Source organism: Acipenser ruthenus, chromosome 3 (genome assembly GCF_902713425.1).
Source record: "Acipenser ruthenus chromosome 3, fAciRut3.2 maternal haplotype, whole genome shotgun sequence".
Classification (NCBI taxonomy): Eukaryota; Metazoa; Chordata; class Actinopteri; order Acipenseriformes; family Acipenseridae; genus Acipenser; species Acipenser ruthenus.
This window is the reverse complement of record NC_081191.1, coordinates 88,645,701-88,665,939: the sequence shown is the minus strand read 5'-3', so window position 1 is coordinate 88,665,939 and position 20,239 is coordinate 88,645,701. Positions and strand designations below refer to the sequence as shown.

Here is a 20,239-nt window from a genome sequence, read left to right as displayed (position 1 = left end):
CAATAGAGACATACGTTAAAGCTCTGAGGTAAAGTACTGCAGAATATGTCAATAATATTTCATCAGGGAAAGGGAACAGTGAACCAAACTAAAATTTATTTGCTCGACTCTGTTAGATTTGTCCATACTGACCCTTTGAAAGCAAACTTTCCTGAGAGACTGGTGTTTACTTTCCCTAAATACCGGCAACTACCTGTTTCCTCCATGAGTGAAATGTGCTTGACGTTATCTAGCTCTGTTAGACAAATATGCCACTGATCCAGCCATACAAAATTAAACTCTATTGAATATTGTCTTTGTTATACTAACATTTTTCATAAAACAACAGATATTTATTTCATTTAGGCTATAGGCAAAAACCTTATTAAAAAATGTTTGTAAAAAAATAACACTTTAAGTTACTTTTTATTTCATGAAAAAAGTGTAATTTTTTAAATTAATAGATTGTTGAGAGGTTTTTAATTTTTTGTTTAAGGCGATACTGGATGTTTTTTATGTGTCTGACTTGTTGTCTGTGGCATTATTTTTTTTAATTATTCTGGTTTTCCAAAATCATGTTGGGTCTTGAAACCAGGGCCATACTGCTTGAATGTCAGGTGTCTCCTACAGTGAATATAATTGGCTATTGTCATTTTCAACGCATCTGAAATTTGGATTATGAATCAACACATCACTCTTGTACAAGTCGGTAATAAGGTGAGATACAATTATAAGCACGAGGAAAGCAAGAGACAACGGTACTCAGCCAAAAAATGTGTTTATAAGGTAAAAATGATTAAAATGAAAGTAGCTTTTTTTAAAACCAGTAAATGAAAACTTGAATGAAAACTTCAACAAAGCAATGGAGATATACAAATAAACGATGACATGGTGCATCGAAAAACGTACTCAGCTTCATAAACATTTTATTATACAACGCATTTGGACAACTGACTTGTATATTCTCTGAAAAAGCACCACTATCAAAAAGGCGAAAACCGGGCCGAAATAGGCGCGGTAAATCCATTACTGCAAGAAACACGCGTTAATGAATGGAAATTCTGCACCCGTTGCTGGCGGAGCGTCTCACCCGGGCCCACGAGAAGGCGGGGAGGACGGAGAAATTCCCCCGGGGCTCAACGCCCCGAAGTGGGCCCTGGTGAAGGGGAACTTATATATATATATATATATATATATATATATATATATATATATATATATATATATATATATATATATATATATATATATATAAAATCTTTTAAACCAAGTAGCCCTAAACAAGACCTTTGCGTTCCCACCACCACATAAAAAAAACCCCCAAAAAACAACAAAGAAAACCCTCCAGTACTGTACACCGACCCGATGTGTTTCTGTTGTGTAATGATTGTGTATGTGCCAGTGCAGGTGTTGTCAAAACATCCCCCCCTCCCCGCCTTCCTCCCAGCAATGATTTAGCAAAAACATTTGGCAACTTTGTTTAAATTGTGAAATTGGGTTAGGATGACGCCACACGCAGATTTATTAAGAAGGGGTTTGAGCATTAAAGTTTGCAGTGAAATAAAAGGTCTTGTTGAATTTTCAAATTCACAAGGTTTTATATATATATATATATATATATATATATATATATATATATATATATATATACATATATATATATATATATATATATATATATATATATATATATATATATATATATATATATATAATGCACAGTGCTTTATTGTACATTTCAAAGCAAGAAACAAGAAAGAAAATGATAGAAAACACACAAAGTATGACATCAAACTGGAAATTAAATATCAAGAAAATGTGAGATCGGAGAAGTATCCTTTAAGTTTAAGTGTTACAAAAATGCAACTTTTTGCTTCTTCGGTATAATTAAAATTATACTTGACCTCTTATTGAAAAAAAAAAAACTAACAGAAAACTAAAATAGCTTCAACATTCAATATATATGTTAAACTAATTCTTACGCTAGATTTGCTTTTATATAGACGGGTGACCCATGTCACATGTACAGTATTTGTAGCAGCATTCGGAATGTGAGGGCAAGGCAGTTCATTCACTGACAGACTTCCTTCCCAGCAGCAGGGAAATACAGCATCGGTAGTTCAGTAGGGATACCTTTGGAAAGTTGAAGCAATGAGTGCTATCAGGTAAGTCACTGCTTGTTTGTTTATAATTGTATAAGAACACGTCCAGGATATCTGTACAGGTACTTTTAAAATGCAAGTTACTCATTTAATAGCTGTATACATGCAGGCAAAACAGGAAGCGCATACACTGAACATCGCCATACGTATTAGGATTACTGTTATAATTACCCTCATGAAAATTACAGCAACTACTTGTGGTGCACGAAGAGTTGGTTGTTTTGGTTTGTTTTTTTTGTACCCATTACAGATGCATGTAAAACTAAATCACTAAGCATGTAAAACAATTGGATTAATCCGACAGTGGACTAATTTGACTTTGTAAAACATTCAATACGACAGTAACATAAAACTAAACACAATCCATTGCGTTTCTATTTCTAATAATCCATTAAAATATAATAACAAATATATGCAACAGTATGCAACTGTACACCAGATAAGACTGAAGTTTTTTGTTTTTTTTTCACGGTGGAAATTATTTGTGGAAGTGCAGTTACAGCGATTTAAGAAAAAAATGTCACAAATGTATTTTTATTGTATACCCAGCCTTTTTGTAACGCGTTACTGTTCAAGACAGCGGTATTTTTATTACGGAAATAAATCCGGTTATTTGAGAATGCGATTATATTTATAATCCAATATGTATGAAAAGAACCCACCAGCTGCCCATCTCCTAGATTATAAAGGTGCAGCAACAAGCATAGACTACATTCTCAGTGAAAAACATTAATGTGTCAGTGGGAAAAAATGTTGTTGGCAGCCAGTTATACAAATGTATAACATATAGCAGTTAAATATAACATGCTATTTTGCCTTCTCTGGAGGTTGAAACTGTAGTCTCAAATTCCCGATTTGTTTGAGTCAAGCACTGACAGATCTAGTCACGCGAGATTATAATATTATCACACTCTACACGCCCAGAGATGTATAACAGGCAGAACGCACAGTATTGCTTATCAATTGAAAAAAGATTGTGATGTACTATTAAGATCATAGGGCAAGAGAGACATGTACCATGCTGGGATAAGAGCATTGTACCTCAGCATGGATTCAATCAACCACTTACTCTTCGGGGTAATCCCAGGGCAGCTGTGGTTGGTGGTTGATGAAATCCACCAGGGTCAAGTAAAAGATCACAAATCAAATCAAACTTTTTGAGAAAAAAGGAGTAAACTCATACTACAGATTTGTTTCACTTAAAATGGCATGTCAGGGATTGAACAATGGAAAGAAACTTTTTTTTGTATTTCTTGTAGAAACTTCTTCTGTCGTCCGTGGTCCTCAGATGCCAGGCTTGACGGAAAGACTGTGATAATAACTGGTGCCAACACTGGCATTGGTAAAGAGACTGCCCTGGATTTAGCCAGGAGAGGTAAGTCTTCTCACTCAGTTGGTAAAGAAAATAGTAAATGTGGTTAAAAGATGAATCAGATTAAAACTGTGTTCTATGATTCTCTCAATAAAGTTCCATTACAGGTGGTGTTCATTGAACATTAACTGTTTCAAAGCCACATTGTTTTTTATACTCTATTGGACATGGGAGAGTTACATAACATTTATTTTAATGAATTTGTGCCATATCCATATGAATATTATAATTATTTTTCAAAGGGGCAAGAATTATTATGGCCTGCAGAGACATGGAAAAAGCTGAAGGCGCACAAAAAGAGATCATTGCTGAATCTGGAAATGAAAACATCATTGTAAAGAAACTGGACCTGTCTGACACCAAGACGATCAGGGAATTTGCAGAACAAATTAACAAAGGTAATTCATTTCAAAGCAGGGACATTATTAACAGTCTGTCAAACCCTGGCTCCAGACAGAGGGGAGAGACCCCTCGCATCTAATTTAGGGGTTTGCAAAGAAAATTCTATTACAATAGCATACATTGGAGCAGTGCAGGTTTCATTTGCCATAATTCATTACCAACAAATGGACACAAATCCACCAATCAGGAATCTCCATTAGCTGACTGCTGTAACTCTCAGAAAGAAACTTACAGCAATTAAACTCAAAAGACAAAACCCCTTTTGTTTTAAACTATTTACCATACTAAATACTGTTTTGGAACCCATTGGAAACAAAGGTGCTCCACAGAGCTGGCAGATTGTGCATGGAAAATCCATCAGCAAGAGGAAATACATTTAAGAACTCATTAGAGTCAAGACACATTTATACTGCTTTCTGGAAACTGGTTTGGTGAACGTGGTATTGCGTGAAAACTGTTCTTTAAAAAAACGTATTCATTTCAATAACATTTGCTAAGTATACGGTATGTCACAAATGCACACAACACATCTTATCTTATTGTTCTCTAGTATGGCAACAACAAGAAGTTGTAATAATAATAATATTATTATTATTATTATTATTATTATTATTATTATTATTATTATTATTAATAATAATAATAATAATAATAATAATAATAATAATAATAATAATAATAGAGCACAAACAGATAGGAGATATGTTTGTGATGGACCTAGTTATATAATTGGTATTTGTAGGTGCACATATTTTTCTAACCTTACCTGTCTTTGTGAAGTTTTTATTTTTAATTATTTCCAAAAGTTTGAAATCACTATTAGTCAGTATCTGTGTAGAATTACATTTGCTTCCACTCACAGATGACTTTGTCAGCAGGAAATCATACACAGAAGTATCACACAGGATTCATTTCATACTGGTTAAATGTTGCCAGTGCAACATATGTAAAAAGTACATGGAAAATGCAAACAACATTTTTGAGGATAGTCCGGATGTTCTTCTAGAAAGGGGTAGCACAATGAATACTGAAGATACTTTTGTGTGGGGTACACATCAATTGTATAACATGGTGGGGTACACAATTGTGTGTATCTGGCACTTAAAGGCTACAGAAAGTGGAATATATTTCACGCATAAGTGTAGATATGGTTCCAAAACAAAAATGCAACTCAGGCAACATTCCGACATACCGAAACAAATTGATATATTCTTTATTCTTCCTTTTTTTCAGAAGAGAGTCAGGTTAACATTCTCATTAATAACGCTGGGATCATGATGTGTCCATACTCCAAGACAAAGGATGGCTTTGAGATGCAGTTTGGCGTCAACCACTTGGGTAAGTATGGACACAATTAGAAGTGTAGGGAATGAAAACCTTCTTGACTTCTCACGTTCTGTGCAATTAGTGAACCTCGAACCTGCATAAAAAGCTAGCTGCATCACTGACAATGTTTTTTTTAAATGTAAATCTGGTCTTAACCTATATAATAATAATATTGGTAATATAAGGTAGGTCTTGACCTGTATAACCTACTTAACTGCAAATCTCTTTAGAGGTTTTAAATGCTATTCATGAAAAAATCTTAATCAGACTTTTTTTTCTGAAATGGCCCTATTCACACAAAAAGCATTGAAAAACAAATAAATGTAAGTACATTTTGAACATTATTGTTATCTTTCCTGAGCAACAGGAAGCTTGCAGACTTTTAATTAAGAACTTTATTGTCAGAAAATACAATATTAATATTGAATATTAAAACTGTTTAGAAGCTCCAAAAGTTATATAAAACTTTCTTCCCGGACAGTTTCTTAGTCATGTAAATATGAGTGCTTAAATAGTTTTTATAAAATGTAACCCAAGAATGGCACTTTAATAACTGATTTATATAAACTCCTCTGGGAAATCTATCGTGTAGGAAAAATAAAACCTTTCAAGGCCATATTAATGATTCAGACCACATGCTTTGTTTTTGTTCACAAAAACTCCAATTTCTAGTTATAATGATAATAATAATAATAATAATAATAATAATAATAATAATAATAATAATAATAATATCTTTATTAGTATATAGTGCCTTTCATAGTGGACCACCATCACAAAGCGCTTTCCAGAGGTAGGCTGTGAACTGTGCATTATATGCAGTCACTTACAGTAGGACATTGATTTAACATCTCATCCGCAGGATGGAGCAGAAGAAGGTTAAGTGACTTGCTCAGGGTCACACAGTGACTCAGTCAGTGGTAGAGGTGGGATTTGAACCGGTGACCACCTGGTTATAAGCCCTGGACTTTAACCACTGGACCACACTGCCACCATGTTTTTTTTAAAGAAACAACCTCCAGTGCCTGTTAATCTCATTAGTTTGTTTCTACTTTTAAAAATATGGGAAAAAAAGGAAAATTCATATTTAAAATGATGGACATGTTTAGCACCGCTACTCTTGAGATAAATTGAGGGAACGGTAGTTCCTCGCACCAAGTTATCGCGAAGCACGAGAACTGCCAGACTCTATACAGCAAGGATAGTTTACGTGTTTTCAGGGTATTAGCGCAGCAAAGGTAAATCAGCCAAATGCACCATTTCACTTTTAATTTGTAGCTCCCAACACTCTTAGGTGAAATCTAAGAAATACCTGTCATACAGTAAGAGAAATAAGTCGCCAAAGTAAGGTAAAAATGTCCTCCTCCTTTTTCTCGCAACATATTTTTTTGCAGACCCCAGACACTTTTATCCACGCATATGTATGTTACAGGACATCCGAGTTTAATGACAATTAACTTGCTTAGTCAACATGGAAATATACTAGGGAACGCATTGATTTTGACACCTATATCATTTATATTAAATGATTTATTTCTGTTTTAAAATGGAACAGTTGCATGCAAAATTCTTTTTTTATATAAATATTAAAAAGGTCTGGCATGCGTGGGGTTTGATGAAACTATAACCTTCAGTTTGCAAGCGTGTTGTGTTAATAAGTCAGTGCTACATGATTAATTGAGAAAACAGTAGTATTTTGAAAGATGAAGTCAGCCAGCTGAGATTCTCTGGACACACTTGATATTTTGGAGATTTCTTGAGCCATCATCATGATCATCATCATCATCATTCTGAGATTCTGATCTGATCATGAAAAATGTTGGTTTCCTGTCAGTGTAACGCTCATTGTGGTCCCTATTTGCGCAAGGAAGTATGGTTCCTCTCAGATACTGGTTGATGAGAGTAATGCTATTTGTGGTCCCCACTGGACAAAAAAGAACGTAATTTTTTCTGAGAATTAGCAATAGCCTATATATTTGGTAAAAGTAAAACATTATACATATTGAAATAAATGAATACATAAATCAGTACATAGGCATTTATTCCTTTCTTTATCTTGATATTTATTTATTTATTTTTCACAATCATGTAAACACTGCCATTTAATACTGTATGAAACAAAAAATAAATACTCAACAGTTCATGTTCAATTGTATGTTAGTGAAGATGTTTGTACATAAAGGTTGTCATGCTTTCATATATTTTTACTTTAAAATTAAAAAGGACTTGTTGTCTGTTCAGTTTGTCTTGTCTGTCTTTTATATGTTACATGTATTGTAAGGGGAACGGGTCATGCTGTTACTTAGCATGGGAGGGGGGTGATTAAATGAGTGGGGAGAAGGTGTGTTGTTGTTTTCAGGGGTTGCAGAGCACGGATGTGACTGGTTGATGAGCCAGTCCAGCGCTGAACTTGAATGAGAAACTGTGGGTGCGACTGAGTGAGCATGTGAGCTGTGACCGAAGAAAATATGCAGTGAAAGTGCCAAGACTAAAACATAGGGTTATTATTATTGCTTTGTGCTGGGCAAGGTTGCCCCAATGGTTTCTTGAAACTTGGTTTATGTTTTTGATATCTGCACTTTTAAATGGCTGGGCACTTTTGATAACTTGCCATTTTTTCACATTTCCAATATGTTTTTGTTTCAGGTTGAACAGTCCCAAACGACTACATTAGTTTACCTGTCCGTGTTTATTTTAGTAATACATTGTATTGTTTTATTTCTCAACCCAGTTTTTTTTGTTTTTTGTTGTTAGGACACTTTTTGCTCGTCCACTTGCTGATTGATCTGATAAAGAAATCGTCTCCAGCCAGAATCGTTAATGTCGCCTCAGTTGCACACAGCTGGGGAACCATGAACTTTGAAGACATTAACAGTGAAAAGAGCTATGATTCAGTGAAAGCCTATGGACAGAGCAAACTGGCAAACATTCTCTTTACACGTGAGCTGGCACAAAGACTGGAAGGTAAGGGGGTCTGTGAAATTTTGCATCAAAACTGGTTTCTCCTTTGAATCCAGCTTAGAACAGACATAATAGTCGATCATGAAAGAGGGTTTAACTACAGTGGAAAAAAATATATTTTAAATACATTAGTATAAGCAAGAAAAATTGCCTTTCCTGACAGGTTTTTTTTTTTATTTTTTTTTAACAAAGCTGCCACAGCCAGAATGTCAAAGCCTAATATCTCAGAAACCATTTGAGATGGTGACTTTATATTTGCAGTGCTCTTTTCATTGGCATGTTTAATGGGGTTATGAGTAGACTACAGCTTGTATGGCTGGACAGCACATTACCGCTATTTTGAAATCACTTCATTGGCTTCTGGTGCGATACAGGGGGGTGTTAATGTTTAATTACTGACCTACAAGGCCCTACATGGTCTTGCTCCTGCTTATATTGCAGAGATGCTCATTCCATGTGTCCCTAGCTATGCGCTGTAGATCATGGGTTATTGGTGGAGCACAGAGTTAGACTCTACCCAGGGAGCACAAGCCTCCTCAATCTATGCGCCTAAGCTTTGGAACTCAATTCCAAAAGGCATTAGGGACTCAGATTCTGTTCAATCCTTCAAAACGAACTTGAACTTATTTATATAGTAAGGCCTTTGTAACTGCTTAGGCCTGTATCTTTTAATTTTATTAGTGTCATTTTGTATGCTGTATGTAAAACACATGAAAAGAGCTTTATAAATCTACATTTATTGTGGCTGTTGTTATGTAAATCCTGTATGTTAAATTTGCTGGTGACCATGAAAGTGATGCGTACATTTTCTTTTATACAACAGGAACAGGTGTGACGACATATGTCTTGCACCCTGGGATTGTAAATACAGAGCTAGGAAGGCACCTAAACTGCGCTATGAAGATTGCAATGCAAGTAGTCAAACCTTTCACCAAATCATCAATAAAAGGCGCTCAGACCTCAATCTACTGTGCAGTAGAGCCAGAGCTGCAAAAGGAAACTGGAGGATATTACAGGTGATTAATAAGGATATTACAGGAAATTAAAAGGGAGATCTTTGTCTTTAAGTCAGATACCTTAAGGGTCTACAAATAAATGTATTACTTACTGTTCTCAGTTTTATTGCTGAAGTTTTGTTTTGAAATAAAGCAAAACTGGACATGTCTGCGACTCTGCGTTAAAGTTCTGCACCAAAAACCAGGGTCTGCTGGCACACACTTTCATGATGTGCCTCACCTGCAGGATTTACAATCCATAATGGAAGTGCATCACACAATATTAACATTTACACTTAAGACATATTGGTTTGCCTTCCAAATATAATAAAACATTTTAATAATAACATATATGAAATCAAGCAATCACTGCAACAGATTTGTCAGAATACCCGTGCATCTGTCATGTGTACAGATGTCCCCCTATATGGAACACACAGCCAGAATTACAAAGTTAAAGAGCAATAACCTTTGTTTACGTTTATTAACTGTGGTATTGCCACGTCTGTTACAACTATTGGAATGTCATGTTTTGTTTCTTTATAGATCTGGATACTTAACATTGATTGAAAAACAAAAACTTAATTTAAATATATATTTTAGATTAGGTTGTACAATCCTTATCTCCTTTTTCTTGAAGAATAACACACTGACACACGTAGTAAGCGAAGGAGGATTCTTGGCACATCTGATTGTTGTAAACCTTTTTCTTTTGTGTCCTTTGTACCACAGTGACTGTGCCCCTGCATCTAGCTCAAGAAATGCTACAGATGTTGAGGTAGCTAAGAAACTCTGGGACATCAGCTGTCAAATGCTAGGAATAACATGGGACTGAGAAAACTGCAGAACTTACATAGTGTCACTGAAATAATCATTAATTGTCTCTCTGAACTTAAGTGATTTAAGTGATGCTCTCTTCTTTTGGTTGCTGTTGGTTATTCAGCACAAAACTTACCATTGAAATACTGAATTATAATAATAGAACATGCCTTCTAGTTTTAACACCCACCAATTTGCACCAGTTCGGAGTTTGTGTACAGTTTTTACAAGAACAAAAACATTATAAAAGATTCAGCTCTGAACATTCATTTAACTGCTTCTGCCTAAATGCAAGTTGTTGTTTTCTTCATTTTATTAGGGTAGAAACATGTAATGATTATACTCTGGTCTGTATTTTATTATTATTATTTTATTATTCAGGTAAAGCTGTATGTTCATATTGTAATAGGCTGTTGTCAGTTTACCAATTGTCTAAAATCAATGTAATATACAATAAACGGTACTGGTTCTGTGTGCGTGTTTTACTTATTCTGGCTGGTGAATGGTGAAATATTTTAACCCTGAATTGTAAAATGTGCTTTTTGTTTGTTTTGACAATGTAACAATTTAAAAGTTTGTCTTAGTAAATAAATGTATATCGTGTCACTTTGCAGGACTCTGGTAGTTATTTACCAAACTGTATTTCTGATATACTTTCATGTGGCAACCAGTTCAGCGTGTTGCTGATGGGTATCTCAGAAAAAAAATGTAATCTACCACAACACAAAGCTGTTTGATGGGTGTGGCTGATGTGTGTGGCTGATCCTACAGCATTCCAAAGGTAAATTGGTCCAATCTAACATCTTTAAGATTGTTGCTGAGTCAGGGAATTACCTTAATTTTTTAGCTGGGTAGAGATGATCTGTCCATATGTGGTCAACCAGGGTAAGAGTGAGTATTTAACCAATACTTTCACAAATATATTCTCAGAAGAAAAGTACAACCTGTGTAAATAACATACTGTAAATAACATACCTGCATGTAACTCCTGAAGTAATGTATAAGGGCTTCTGCTAAGAAATAAATAATAATAATAATAATAATAATAATAATAATAATAATAATAATAATAATAATGTCAATCAAACCAGGTAAAAGCCTCTAAACAGCTTCCTGTACACTCATAGCGCTTACCCCAGCTGACCATATTTGTGTCATAACATGGCATGTCTTAGTCCGGAACCATGTTAATTTATAATAATAAATAAATAAAAATATGACAATTCATATAATGATCATTCGTTTCAATATGCAGACTATATAGTTGATAAGACCTTTCACATTGTTTTAGTGCCCCATCCAAGCAGTTTTGTGTTGGTCCAGCATTGAACGACCCTTGACACGCACTCATTCAACAGCCAGGGACACCCGCTGAAGTCATTAAAAAAAAAAAAGAACATTGGGCTCACCCTGGAATCATGTCATATGAAGGAGTTTCAAACCACCAAGGCAATACAATAAATACATTAAACAAAACTATCTCTGATACAATATCACCTTTTGTTGTCATTCGACTCCAACCTCAAATTGTTAAAGAAGTTTATAAAAATAAGTTTGTTACACACTTTACTCTAGAAACAAAAGAACATAAGAAAGTTTACAAACGAGGGGAGGACATTCGGCCCATCTTGCTTGTTTGGTTATTAGTAGCTTATTGATCCCAGAATCTCATCAAGCAGCGTCTTGAAGGAGCCCAGGGTGTCCGCTTCAACAACATTACTGGGGAGTTGTTTCCAGAACCTCACAATTCTCTGTAAAAAAGTGCCTACTATTTTCTGTTCTGAATGCCTCTTTATCTAATCTCCATTTATGATCTTTTTTCAGGTCGAAAAAGTCCCCTGGGTAGACATTGTCAATACCTTTTAGAATTTTGAATGCATGAATCAGATCATTGCGTAGTCTTCTTTGTTCAAGACTGAACAGATTCAGTTCTTTGAGCCTGTCTGCATACAACACGCCTTTCAAACCCGGGATAATTCTGGTCGCTTTTCTTTGCACTCTTTCTAGAGCAGCAATATCCTTTTTGTAACGAGGTGACCAGAACTGAACACAATATTCTAGGTGAGGTCTTACTAATGCATTGTAAAGTTTTAACGTTACTTCCCTTGATTTAAATTCAACACTTTTCACAATATATCCGAGCATCTTGTTGGCCTTTTATATAGCTTCCCCACATTGTCTAGATGAAGACATTTCTGAGTCAACATAAACTCCTAGGTCTTTTTTCAGATTCCTTCTTCAATTTCATTATCTCCCATATGATATTTATATTGCCATGGTTATTATTAGATAGCATTACTATTATAATGGTTTTGTCAATCTATCGCAACTCCACAGTGAAGAAAAAGCAAAACATTTGGGTTACATGTTTGGATACAGAAACATAGTCCTATTTCCACTAAAGTGATTAACTTTATTATACACGTATACGTTTCTGAAACTTGTAGTACACAATCCACTTCGGAACAATCTTGTTTAGTTTGTTATGTGTTAATTTGTACTTATGCAGGATCAGATTACAATGACCAGCCATGAAAAAATCAACCAATCCATGTCTCCCAAGTTTAGTTCCTAGGTTACACCAGGAAAATGTGAATTCCAGTTCCAGGTCAAATCTTAGGGTTTCCGCTCGGCGCTTGCGCAGTACCTAGAGTTCCTAATGCGACGTCAGCTTTGAGTATTAAAGGCTCTGAAAAGCGACGTGGACGTTATATTGGAGAGAAAACCCGTAAGACATTAACAGGGTAGGGAGTATTAAGACAGGTAAGAAGTCATGTTTTATTGAAAACTAAAAAAAGTATTATAGCGTTGTGTATTGTAATACACTTTTTTTTTTCCTTTATTGTGACTTCTAATTGCGAGAGCTGTCTTTCCTGAAAGACAGATCTCAGCTGACTGGAAATGTTAATAAGAAATCACACACCGAGTAAGGCCGCAGAAAAAGACAAGTGAAGTGGAGGGCTAAACCTTACATATATATTAGTGTGTGTGATATAAATGTTTTATTACTGGTATGACGGTAAGGTGTTTATTTTACTGAGCAATGTTGTATAGCAATTGGCATGTCTGTTTCGATTTGTACTGTAAATTACTGTGATGAGGCCCTATATCTTCAAATCGCTTCTGTTCTCGTTTTTTTTTTGTTTGTTTGTTTTTTTTGTTTACACCTCCCTTGTTTTGTGTAAACTTAAACTGTTGGAAATGATTTTTTTTTTTAAAAAACATGTCGTGTATACTACTTTGCAAGGTACGTGTACACAGAAGCTTTTCTTGAATAACAGTATACGAAATGTTTTTGTTTTAAATGTAATGGGAACAGAATGGTCTTTAGAAAACGTGTTCTTAGTTAAATTTGACGCGGTTGTAAGCAGTTACAGCAGCGTCGCACATCCATTTAACATGCCACTTAAACACTCTGAGACATTATAGTAATATACTCTTCAGCACTATAGCATCAGACTAACGAAAACCTGAATATGTAACCCCCCCGGTAGAGAATGTTAAGGTAGATTTTAAATGGCGTCACGGTATGTGTTATAACTTTATATTCTGTGGTAAGTTACCGTACACATTTAACTTTAAAAAGTGACACCGAGGTTTGCAAGACTTAAATGTTCAAAATAAATTACTTTTTGAAGGTTTGGAGCGTAACATTTTAATCCATCGTATCAAGACAGAATTTTTTTTTCGGCATGAACTAATGGGTTTTCGACCAAAACGTTACAATTTTTTAAAAAAACCTTAAGTACAGACTGATTTCTTCTTCCCTATATTAATTCTGTCAAGTATTTTAAGAACTGGAATTTAATACTGTAGTAAAGACTGCCTTTTAGTGGGTGGTGTTTTATTCCTTAACATACGACTGAATGCTACACCATTGCTTTTTATTTTATAAGGTGGAGAATCTGATTTTAGAAACATAATCTTACGTCTTGCCTTCTTTCCCCCCCCCCCCACTTGATCAACTCGCAGTCACCATGGACCAGGTTATGCAGTTCGTTGAACCCAGTCGTCAGTTTGTGAAGGACTCCATTAGACTTGTCAAAAGGTGTACAAAGCCAGACCGAAAAGGTAATGTGTAATTATGTAGATTTTTTTGGGTGTCATCTTGCAAAAGTGATGCTGTGTTTTAAAGGGTCAATGAGTTCTGTTTTAAAATGTCACCATTGCAGGCTCTAAAATAACACACGTGTGTGTAGCAAGTACAGTACCAGCGCAACACACGTTTCATAGTTCTTTGTGTGATTTGAAAATACATTTGCTTCAATCACCAGTATAATCAATCCACTGCCAGATGAACATCGAGTTCCAAAATAAAACAGGCATATCTGTTGTATCAGCTCTTGTGTTGTAATGTTTATTTTGTCAAAAGGTTATTGGTGAACCTCTGATATTTGACTGCTTATTGTCACCCATTTTGATCAGTCTCTTGAGAAAATGGACTCCAGAATTCTAAATTTAATATTGATTACTAAGATGGTAACTTCACCTAAGCTTTACGTACCTTTTCATATCTATTAAAGCTCTAAACCATGTACACGTTTTGAACATTGAAAAGGGGTGGGGGAGAATGCAGTAGGCATTTGTACTCTTGAGTGTGACTCCCTTTCTGCAATGTGAAATGCTTCAAACTGAAGAGAGAAATAAATGTGCATTTGGGTAATGTAGTGAGACCTGTTTTTATATAAATGTTTCCTTTTTAACATTCAGAATTCCAGAAGATTGCCATGGCAACAGCAATTGGTTTTGCAATTATGGGATTCATTGGCTTTTTTGTGAAACTTATCCACATCCCCATCAACAACATCATTGTGTAAGTGCTCCGTATAGCTGCTATTTTAACACGACCTGCTTTATGCAGGCTGCTTTGTACTTGTAACTGTCTAGACAACCATGCTAGTTTTTCCTTAATAGTAAAGTCCTATACACAAATGCACATAACAAAATAATGCTGCTCTTATGTATAATACACATTCCTGACTTCCAGCTGGGGAAGAAAATGATTGCAAATCCAAGTTGTATTTCTTTTAATATTCAGTAATATAATTGTGTACAAAGCTTACAAAAACAGGATTGTTTAGCATTGTATATTGTCAATTGCAATATTACTAGAAAAATGATCAATCATTACTACTTGTACAGATTTCCAGTTTTGCTACAATAAGTCTTACCTTAAAACAGATATATTTTACCAGCATTCAGCCTATAATCGCAGCCTTGCATATTATGTCTTTTTAAAACTATGTATAAACTCTCGATTCTTGATCATCTCACTGGGAATGTGTTAACTAAAACCGCAGCATTCTTGCCTCCTGATACCATGAAGCTTGAATTTTAAAAATCAATATGGAAATGTGTGTTTTTTTTTTTGTAGTGGTGGTTAAACTTCTTACCTGCTGAAAGACGATGACCTGACCTGCAAATCTGGACTGAAGGGGGGGGGGGGCGGGGGTTACATTCATTGTATATTTGTATTTGGCTATGTTAATAAATGTGGGAGATAAACTGAAGCAGTGTGTTTTGTTTCTTTTATTTTTCCAGTACTTGTCACAAGTACAAACTTAAGGCACAAGAAGTTGTTTGCTGTAACCCAAATGAACAAGATGGGGTGTGGTTTTGAAAAGCTTTGATATCTTGAAGAAAAAAAAACACTTGAGAAATTGGTTATTGTTTTTAATATATCTCTTTACAGAAGGAGAAAATGTTACTGCAATCCTGAAAGGCACTTCATTAAATAGAGCATTTGATCTGTTTTTAAAATTAATGTATGGACAGATTAAACAGGAGTAAGCAGGCTGAAAATGTGCAACTCAATTAAACAGCCCTGTTCTACCTGAAGCAATATAAGAGTTATGGAATGCAAAATACAACAGTCTTTGGCATAATTAATATTATGTTGGGAGTTGAATCCGTTTGATATCCTTTTTTTTTTTTTTTGTATTTTTAAATCGTACAAAAATAGGATTCCCTCTTACCTGCGATTTAATTCTACATTCTAGAGTACATGCATGTTTTTGTGGCCTAATTTTACAGCATCCCCTGGTCAATTTGTTCTCTTTTCATGATCCCCATACTCCAAATCAAGGGCTGGTCTGTCTGTATTGTCACAAGCTTTCTGTCCTCATCAGGGTTGTGTGATTCATATGCATTCGAGGTACTGACCAGTTTTCCAAATTGTAGTTGTTGATCATCTGAAAGAACATAAATAATAATAATCAAATTCAAGCAAACAGTGCTTCCTATAACTTTTACCAATTTAACTGACTGCACTTTGCCTCTTGTACAAATATGTACATTTGAGGCGGTTACCAAACCAATTAAATTATAATTTCAAATGCCAAAATGTCATTAGGGCATAGGATACAACCATTTAACAGCATGATTTTTATGATGATAGCAGCTTGATGGGAATATTTTTCTAAGCATTCCAATTTGAATTCAGTGTGTATTGTGCTCTGTACCCATCTTTAGGACCATTTAGGAAAAATATACTGTATATATTAGTAATTTAGCCAATTGGCATTATATCTCCACTGTACAAAAAAACAGCAGATTATTTTACCAAACACTGACCTCTAGTTGTCAGTATTGGGAGGGACATGACCTGATGCATAATGAATTCATGGGAATTGCTAAATTCAAGCGCAGCAAATTAGTTATTTAACCTTTATTGCTTTTACATATGAATACTTACTTAAACGGGATCTAGGAAATACCTCTGCCTGTTGACTATTAATACGACCTCCTTTGAAGAAAAATGAAAGTTCTCCTTCCATTCATACCATTTCACTTATGAACATTTTATGGTGGTATAATAACCCGCTGTCCATGGCCACATATTCATAAAACTGCACTATTTTGTTACACATTTTGCTATGCCTGTGATATCTTGAATTCATTGAGTTTGAGGCCATTAAAGTGAGTAAACTTATCAAACACTCATATTTCAAAATGGCATCACATGCATTAAAGAAAAAAAACACACTGCCCACCCATAGGCATTCACTAGATTAGTTTACTGTTTTTTATATTACAAGAAGAGCTAAACAAATCCTAAATTCAATACTGAACACAGTGCATTCAATCCAACCTATACTGTCTTTATATTTAGCTATTAGGACAATTACATGTATTCTAGTGATTATTATAATCAATATATTGCATAGCCAAATGGTATCTTAGATCTTCTGTGCAACTTTTGATTGTCAGTACAGATCTACACTACACTCAAGAAGTATCAGGACACAAGCTTTGTTGTGCAGAACTCTTTTTCTTTCCAGACTTTAGTAGCACAGAACCTCTGCACACTTCAAAACTCCTTCTCCAACAACAGCAATTTATATGTAAAAAGCACATCAGTTGAACATCTCTTAGTGAGGGGAAATCAGCTGGACTTTGGGGAAAGAATCTTTATTTAGCCAGCGTGAAAATAAAAAAATAAATAAAAAAAGATGATGGAGTAGTGGTTAGGGCTGTGGACTCTTGACTGGAGGGTTGTGGGTTCAATCCAAGGTGGGGGACACTGCTGTTGTACCCTTGAGCAAGGTACTTTACCTATATTGCTCCAATAAAAAAAAAAAACAACTGTATAAATGGGTAATTTATGTAAAAAAAATAATGTAATTGTATGTAAAAATAATGTGATATCATGTAACAATTGTAAGTTGCCCTGGATAAGGGCGTCTGCTAAAAAATAAATAATAAGAATATAAAATTGTGCGAGGCAGGATTTTGCCTACATTTTTTCACATCCAGATGTAGCAGTTCCTGTAGTACACTGATATTAGTTGAAGAGCCGAAATTAATGGTGTCATTTACTGTGGCGCTCTGTGTAATACAACCCTGATCTTTCCCTGGTGCCATCACCTCCAAAACTGAAAGGGGTTCAAAAACACCAAACCCTAAATACTACATACAAAAGAAAATGACATAATGGGGTATATCCAATTGATCTGCACAATGGCAGATCTTAGTATTGACAACATTTCAATATTATATTAGTGCAAAACACACAAAAAATAAAAAAATAAAAATAAATGTTAAATAAAAAGTTGTTTGTCAAAAGGTGTTAGTTTCTAATGTGGACAATAACTGCACAGGGTATTCAGGAATAACACCTGACTGTCTTATGCACTTCCTCCAAGTTCTGATGTAATTCATTTTGAATTCAGTCCTGTCAATTCATCATGATTTAAAAACATTTAGGTGCCCCTTTCCCCTCCATCTGTTCCTAATGAATTCACTGTTTATTCTTCACTAATTCATACCCTCTTACTCTCCCACCTGGGGATTGTGAGACATGTTAATTCATGCATAAATGCAGGCCGGATACATACACAGGAACTTGGAATGAATCCGGGTAAGTAAATCTGCATGAATTAACAGGGCTAAAAATCTGTAAAACATTTATTACTTCAAGATATTGCGCAATCTTTCACAATATGTACAAATGAATGTTTCTCTGTATTGCTTCACTTGGACCTTTTTGTTGAAGACAGCTGGTTACAATGTGATGCATTTAAAAGTACAAAAGACAACTAAATAAAGAAAGATTATTTTAGTTTCTGCTCTGTTTGTCTAGATTTCTGAGATTATAAAATTATCACTGTTGGGTAGATTTGCAGTTCCAATCTTCTCTCTTTTTAAATAAATAAAATAAAATCAAAATTAGTAGTCGCCAATTAGTTTTTTTTAATTTTCTCCCCAATTTAGTAGTGTCGAATTATTTAATTTTTTTAAACTCAGCTCACCACTACCACCCCTGCGCTGACTCAGGAGGGTGAAGATGAACACACGTTGTACTCTGAAGCATGTGCCGTTAGCCATGCAGACTCACCATGCAGCCACCCAGAGCTACAGCGTTGGAGGACAACGCAGCCATGGGGAGCTTACAGGCATGCCCATAGGTGCCGGGCCAGACCACAGGGGTCGCTGGTGCGCGGTGAGCTAAGGACACCCTGGCCAACTTAACCCTCCCTCCCCCCGGGCGGCACTCGGCCAATTGTGCGCCGCCCCCTGGGAGCTCCCGTCCACGGTCGGCAAAGGAATAACCTGGACTCGAACCGTGCAAATTCCAATCTTAAGGTGGCTAGTAGTTCATTCAGCTGTATGTTTCTAAAGGTCATTGAGATCCTGTGCGGAAGGGAGGTGTTACAGAAAAATAAATTCCATTCTTGTCACAATGGTTGCTGAATGCTCCACATTACATGTCCTACCATTTCTGAACTCACCATAACAGAAACCTTTTTTTGGGGCAGGATTGATATGAACTCTGTAGTATTTGGGGACCACTGCACTTGTGAATTAGATTAAGAGGTCTGCGTGGGGGGTAAATCAGGCAACAAATGCTCATGTCCAAACTGCAGACATGACTCCAGTATTGGAACTAGCTATATGAAAACGAGGCATGCATCTTTAATTTATAGCAAAGAATGTGCACCTTAAAGCCATAACAATAAAACCACTCCTTTTAAAAACCATTAACGTGGCAGCAGTCACACAAACAGTTAACATCTGTCTGCAATTAGGAGCTGCTCAATGCTTAAATGGGATCTTTAAAATGGGAGTAATATCTACTGAAAGGTACAAGAGTTCTTGCAAACTATTTATTTTGGGTTGAGGGAGCTTACACATTAAGACTTTACCTAATTACCTTTGGTGAGAGAAAGCTTTTGCTGTATAGCTGACGCAAGCAGAAAGGCTGGAGCAGCCGATCATCCTCTGATGTGTTGTAAATGCTGGGCAGTCAGCCAGCCAACCCCAGGCAATGCAGTAGTGACTGTAAAGCACCATTTAAAAAAAAAAAAAAAAGAAGTGCTTATTTTATTAAGAGCTTTCTGGAATGACTAGGCTTTAATTAACTAAGCTTTGTTAGGCCTTACTGGAAACCATACGTGAGGTGATTTTAAGGCAGATAATCCTGTATTTAAAAAAATAAAATAAACTTGCTGCAGTCACCACAATGGTTTTTATGTTTCTGTCAAGAAGCCGGGTGACAGAAGGAAGTGAGGCACACCTCTCTTATGAAAGGGGCCCCCTAAAGTTTGAAATGATGAAAAAAGACATTGCATGCTATACACATTATTTTAATGGCTGGTTTCACAGATCCTGATTAACACTAATCCGTGACTACCTTACGTAAGGTAAGATTAGGTAGTCCAATATTAGTGCTAATCAGCATCTGTGAAACTGACCAAAAGTGGCCAAAATCGTTTCATCTGACT

The 20,239-nt window shown here is 35.5% G+C and overlaps 3 protein-coding genes across 7 annotated transcripts in view; 2 read left to right on the top strand and 1 right to left on the bottom strand.

Annotated features, from left to right (window-relative positions):
• The first annotated feature begins 1,826 nt into the window (after positions 1 to 1,826).
• Positions 1,827 to 10,626, top strand: LOC117435663 (retinol dehydrogenase 12). Of its 2 annotated transcripts, none has more exons than XM_034059003.3 (7): positions 1,827 to 2,144; positions 3,401 to 3,516; positions 3,756 to 3,911; positions 5,152 to 5,253; positions 7,996 to 8,205; positions 9,026 to 9,218; positions 9,930 to 10,626. In XM_034059003.3, exons 1-7 carry the CDS (start codon positions 2,131 to 2,133, stop codon positions 10,030 to 10,032), a joined length of 894 nt encoding a protein of 297 aa, XP_033914894.1. In that variant the 5' UTR covers positions 1,827 to 2,130; the 3' UTR covers positions 10,033 to 10,626. The 2 variants fall into 2 exon arrangements, with proteins under 2 accessions (XP_033914894.1, XP_033914893.1); XM_034059002.3 differs by having other exon boundaries at positions 1,834 to 2,144; positions 5,149 to 5,253.
• A 1,999-nt stretch (positions 10,627 to 12,625) lies between these two features.
• On the top strand, positions 12,626 to 15,440 carry LOC117394349 (protein transport protein Sec61 subunit gamma). Its single transcript, XM_033992521.3, has 4 exons — positions 12,626 to 12,779; positions 13,989 to 14,087; positions 14,727 to 14,829; positions 15,391 to 15,440. Exons 2-4 carry the CDS (start codon positions 13,994 to 13,996, stop codon positions 15,398 to 15,400), a joined length of 207 nt encoding a protein of 68 aa, XP_033848412.1. The 5' UTR covers positions 12,626 to 12,779; positions 13,989 to 13,993; the 3' UTR covers positions 15,401 to 15,440.
• Positions 15,441 to 15,674: 234 nt separating this feature from the next.
• The window catches only part of LOC117394347 (thiamin pyrophosphokinase 1), a 125,236-nt gene continuing 120,671 nt past the window's right edge, over positions 15,675 to 20,239 (bottom strand). For 2 of the 4 annotated variants that reach the window (XM_059018705.1, XM_033992519.3), the window contains one exon: positions 15,675 to 16,207. In XM_059018705.1, coding sequence (XP_058874688.1) covers positions 16,121 to 16,207 — 87 coding nt within the window. In that variant the 3' untranslated portion in view covers positions 15,675 to 16,120. The other 2 variants (XR_009320648.1, XM_059018711.1) reach the window with 2 other exon arrangements.

Coding starts and splice junctions, on each gene's coding strand:
- LOC117435663 (XM_034059002.3), top strand. Junction 3,517..3,755: donor CCTGGATTTAGCCAGGAGAG/GTAAGTCTTCTC, acceptor TATTTTTCAAAG/GGGCAAGAATTATTATGGCC. Junction 5,254..7,995: donor GTTTGGCGTCAACCACTTGG/GTAAGTATGGAC, acceptor TTTTGTTGTTAG/GACACTTTTTGCTCGTCCAC.
- LOC117394349 (XM_033992521.3), top strand. CDS start 13,994: ATGGACCAGGTTATGCAGTTCGTTGAACCCAGTCGTCAGTTTGTGAAG. Junction 14,088..14,726: donor TACAAAGCCAGACCGAAAAG/GTAATGTGTAAT, acceptor TTTAACATTCAG/AATTCCAGAAGATTGCCATG.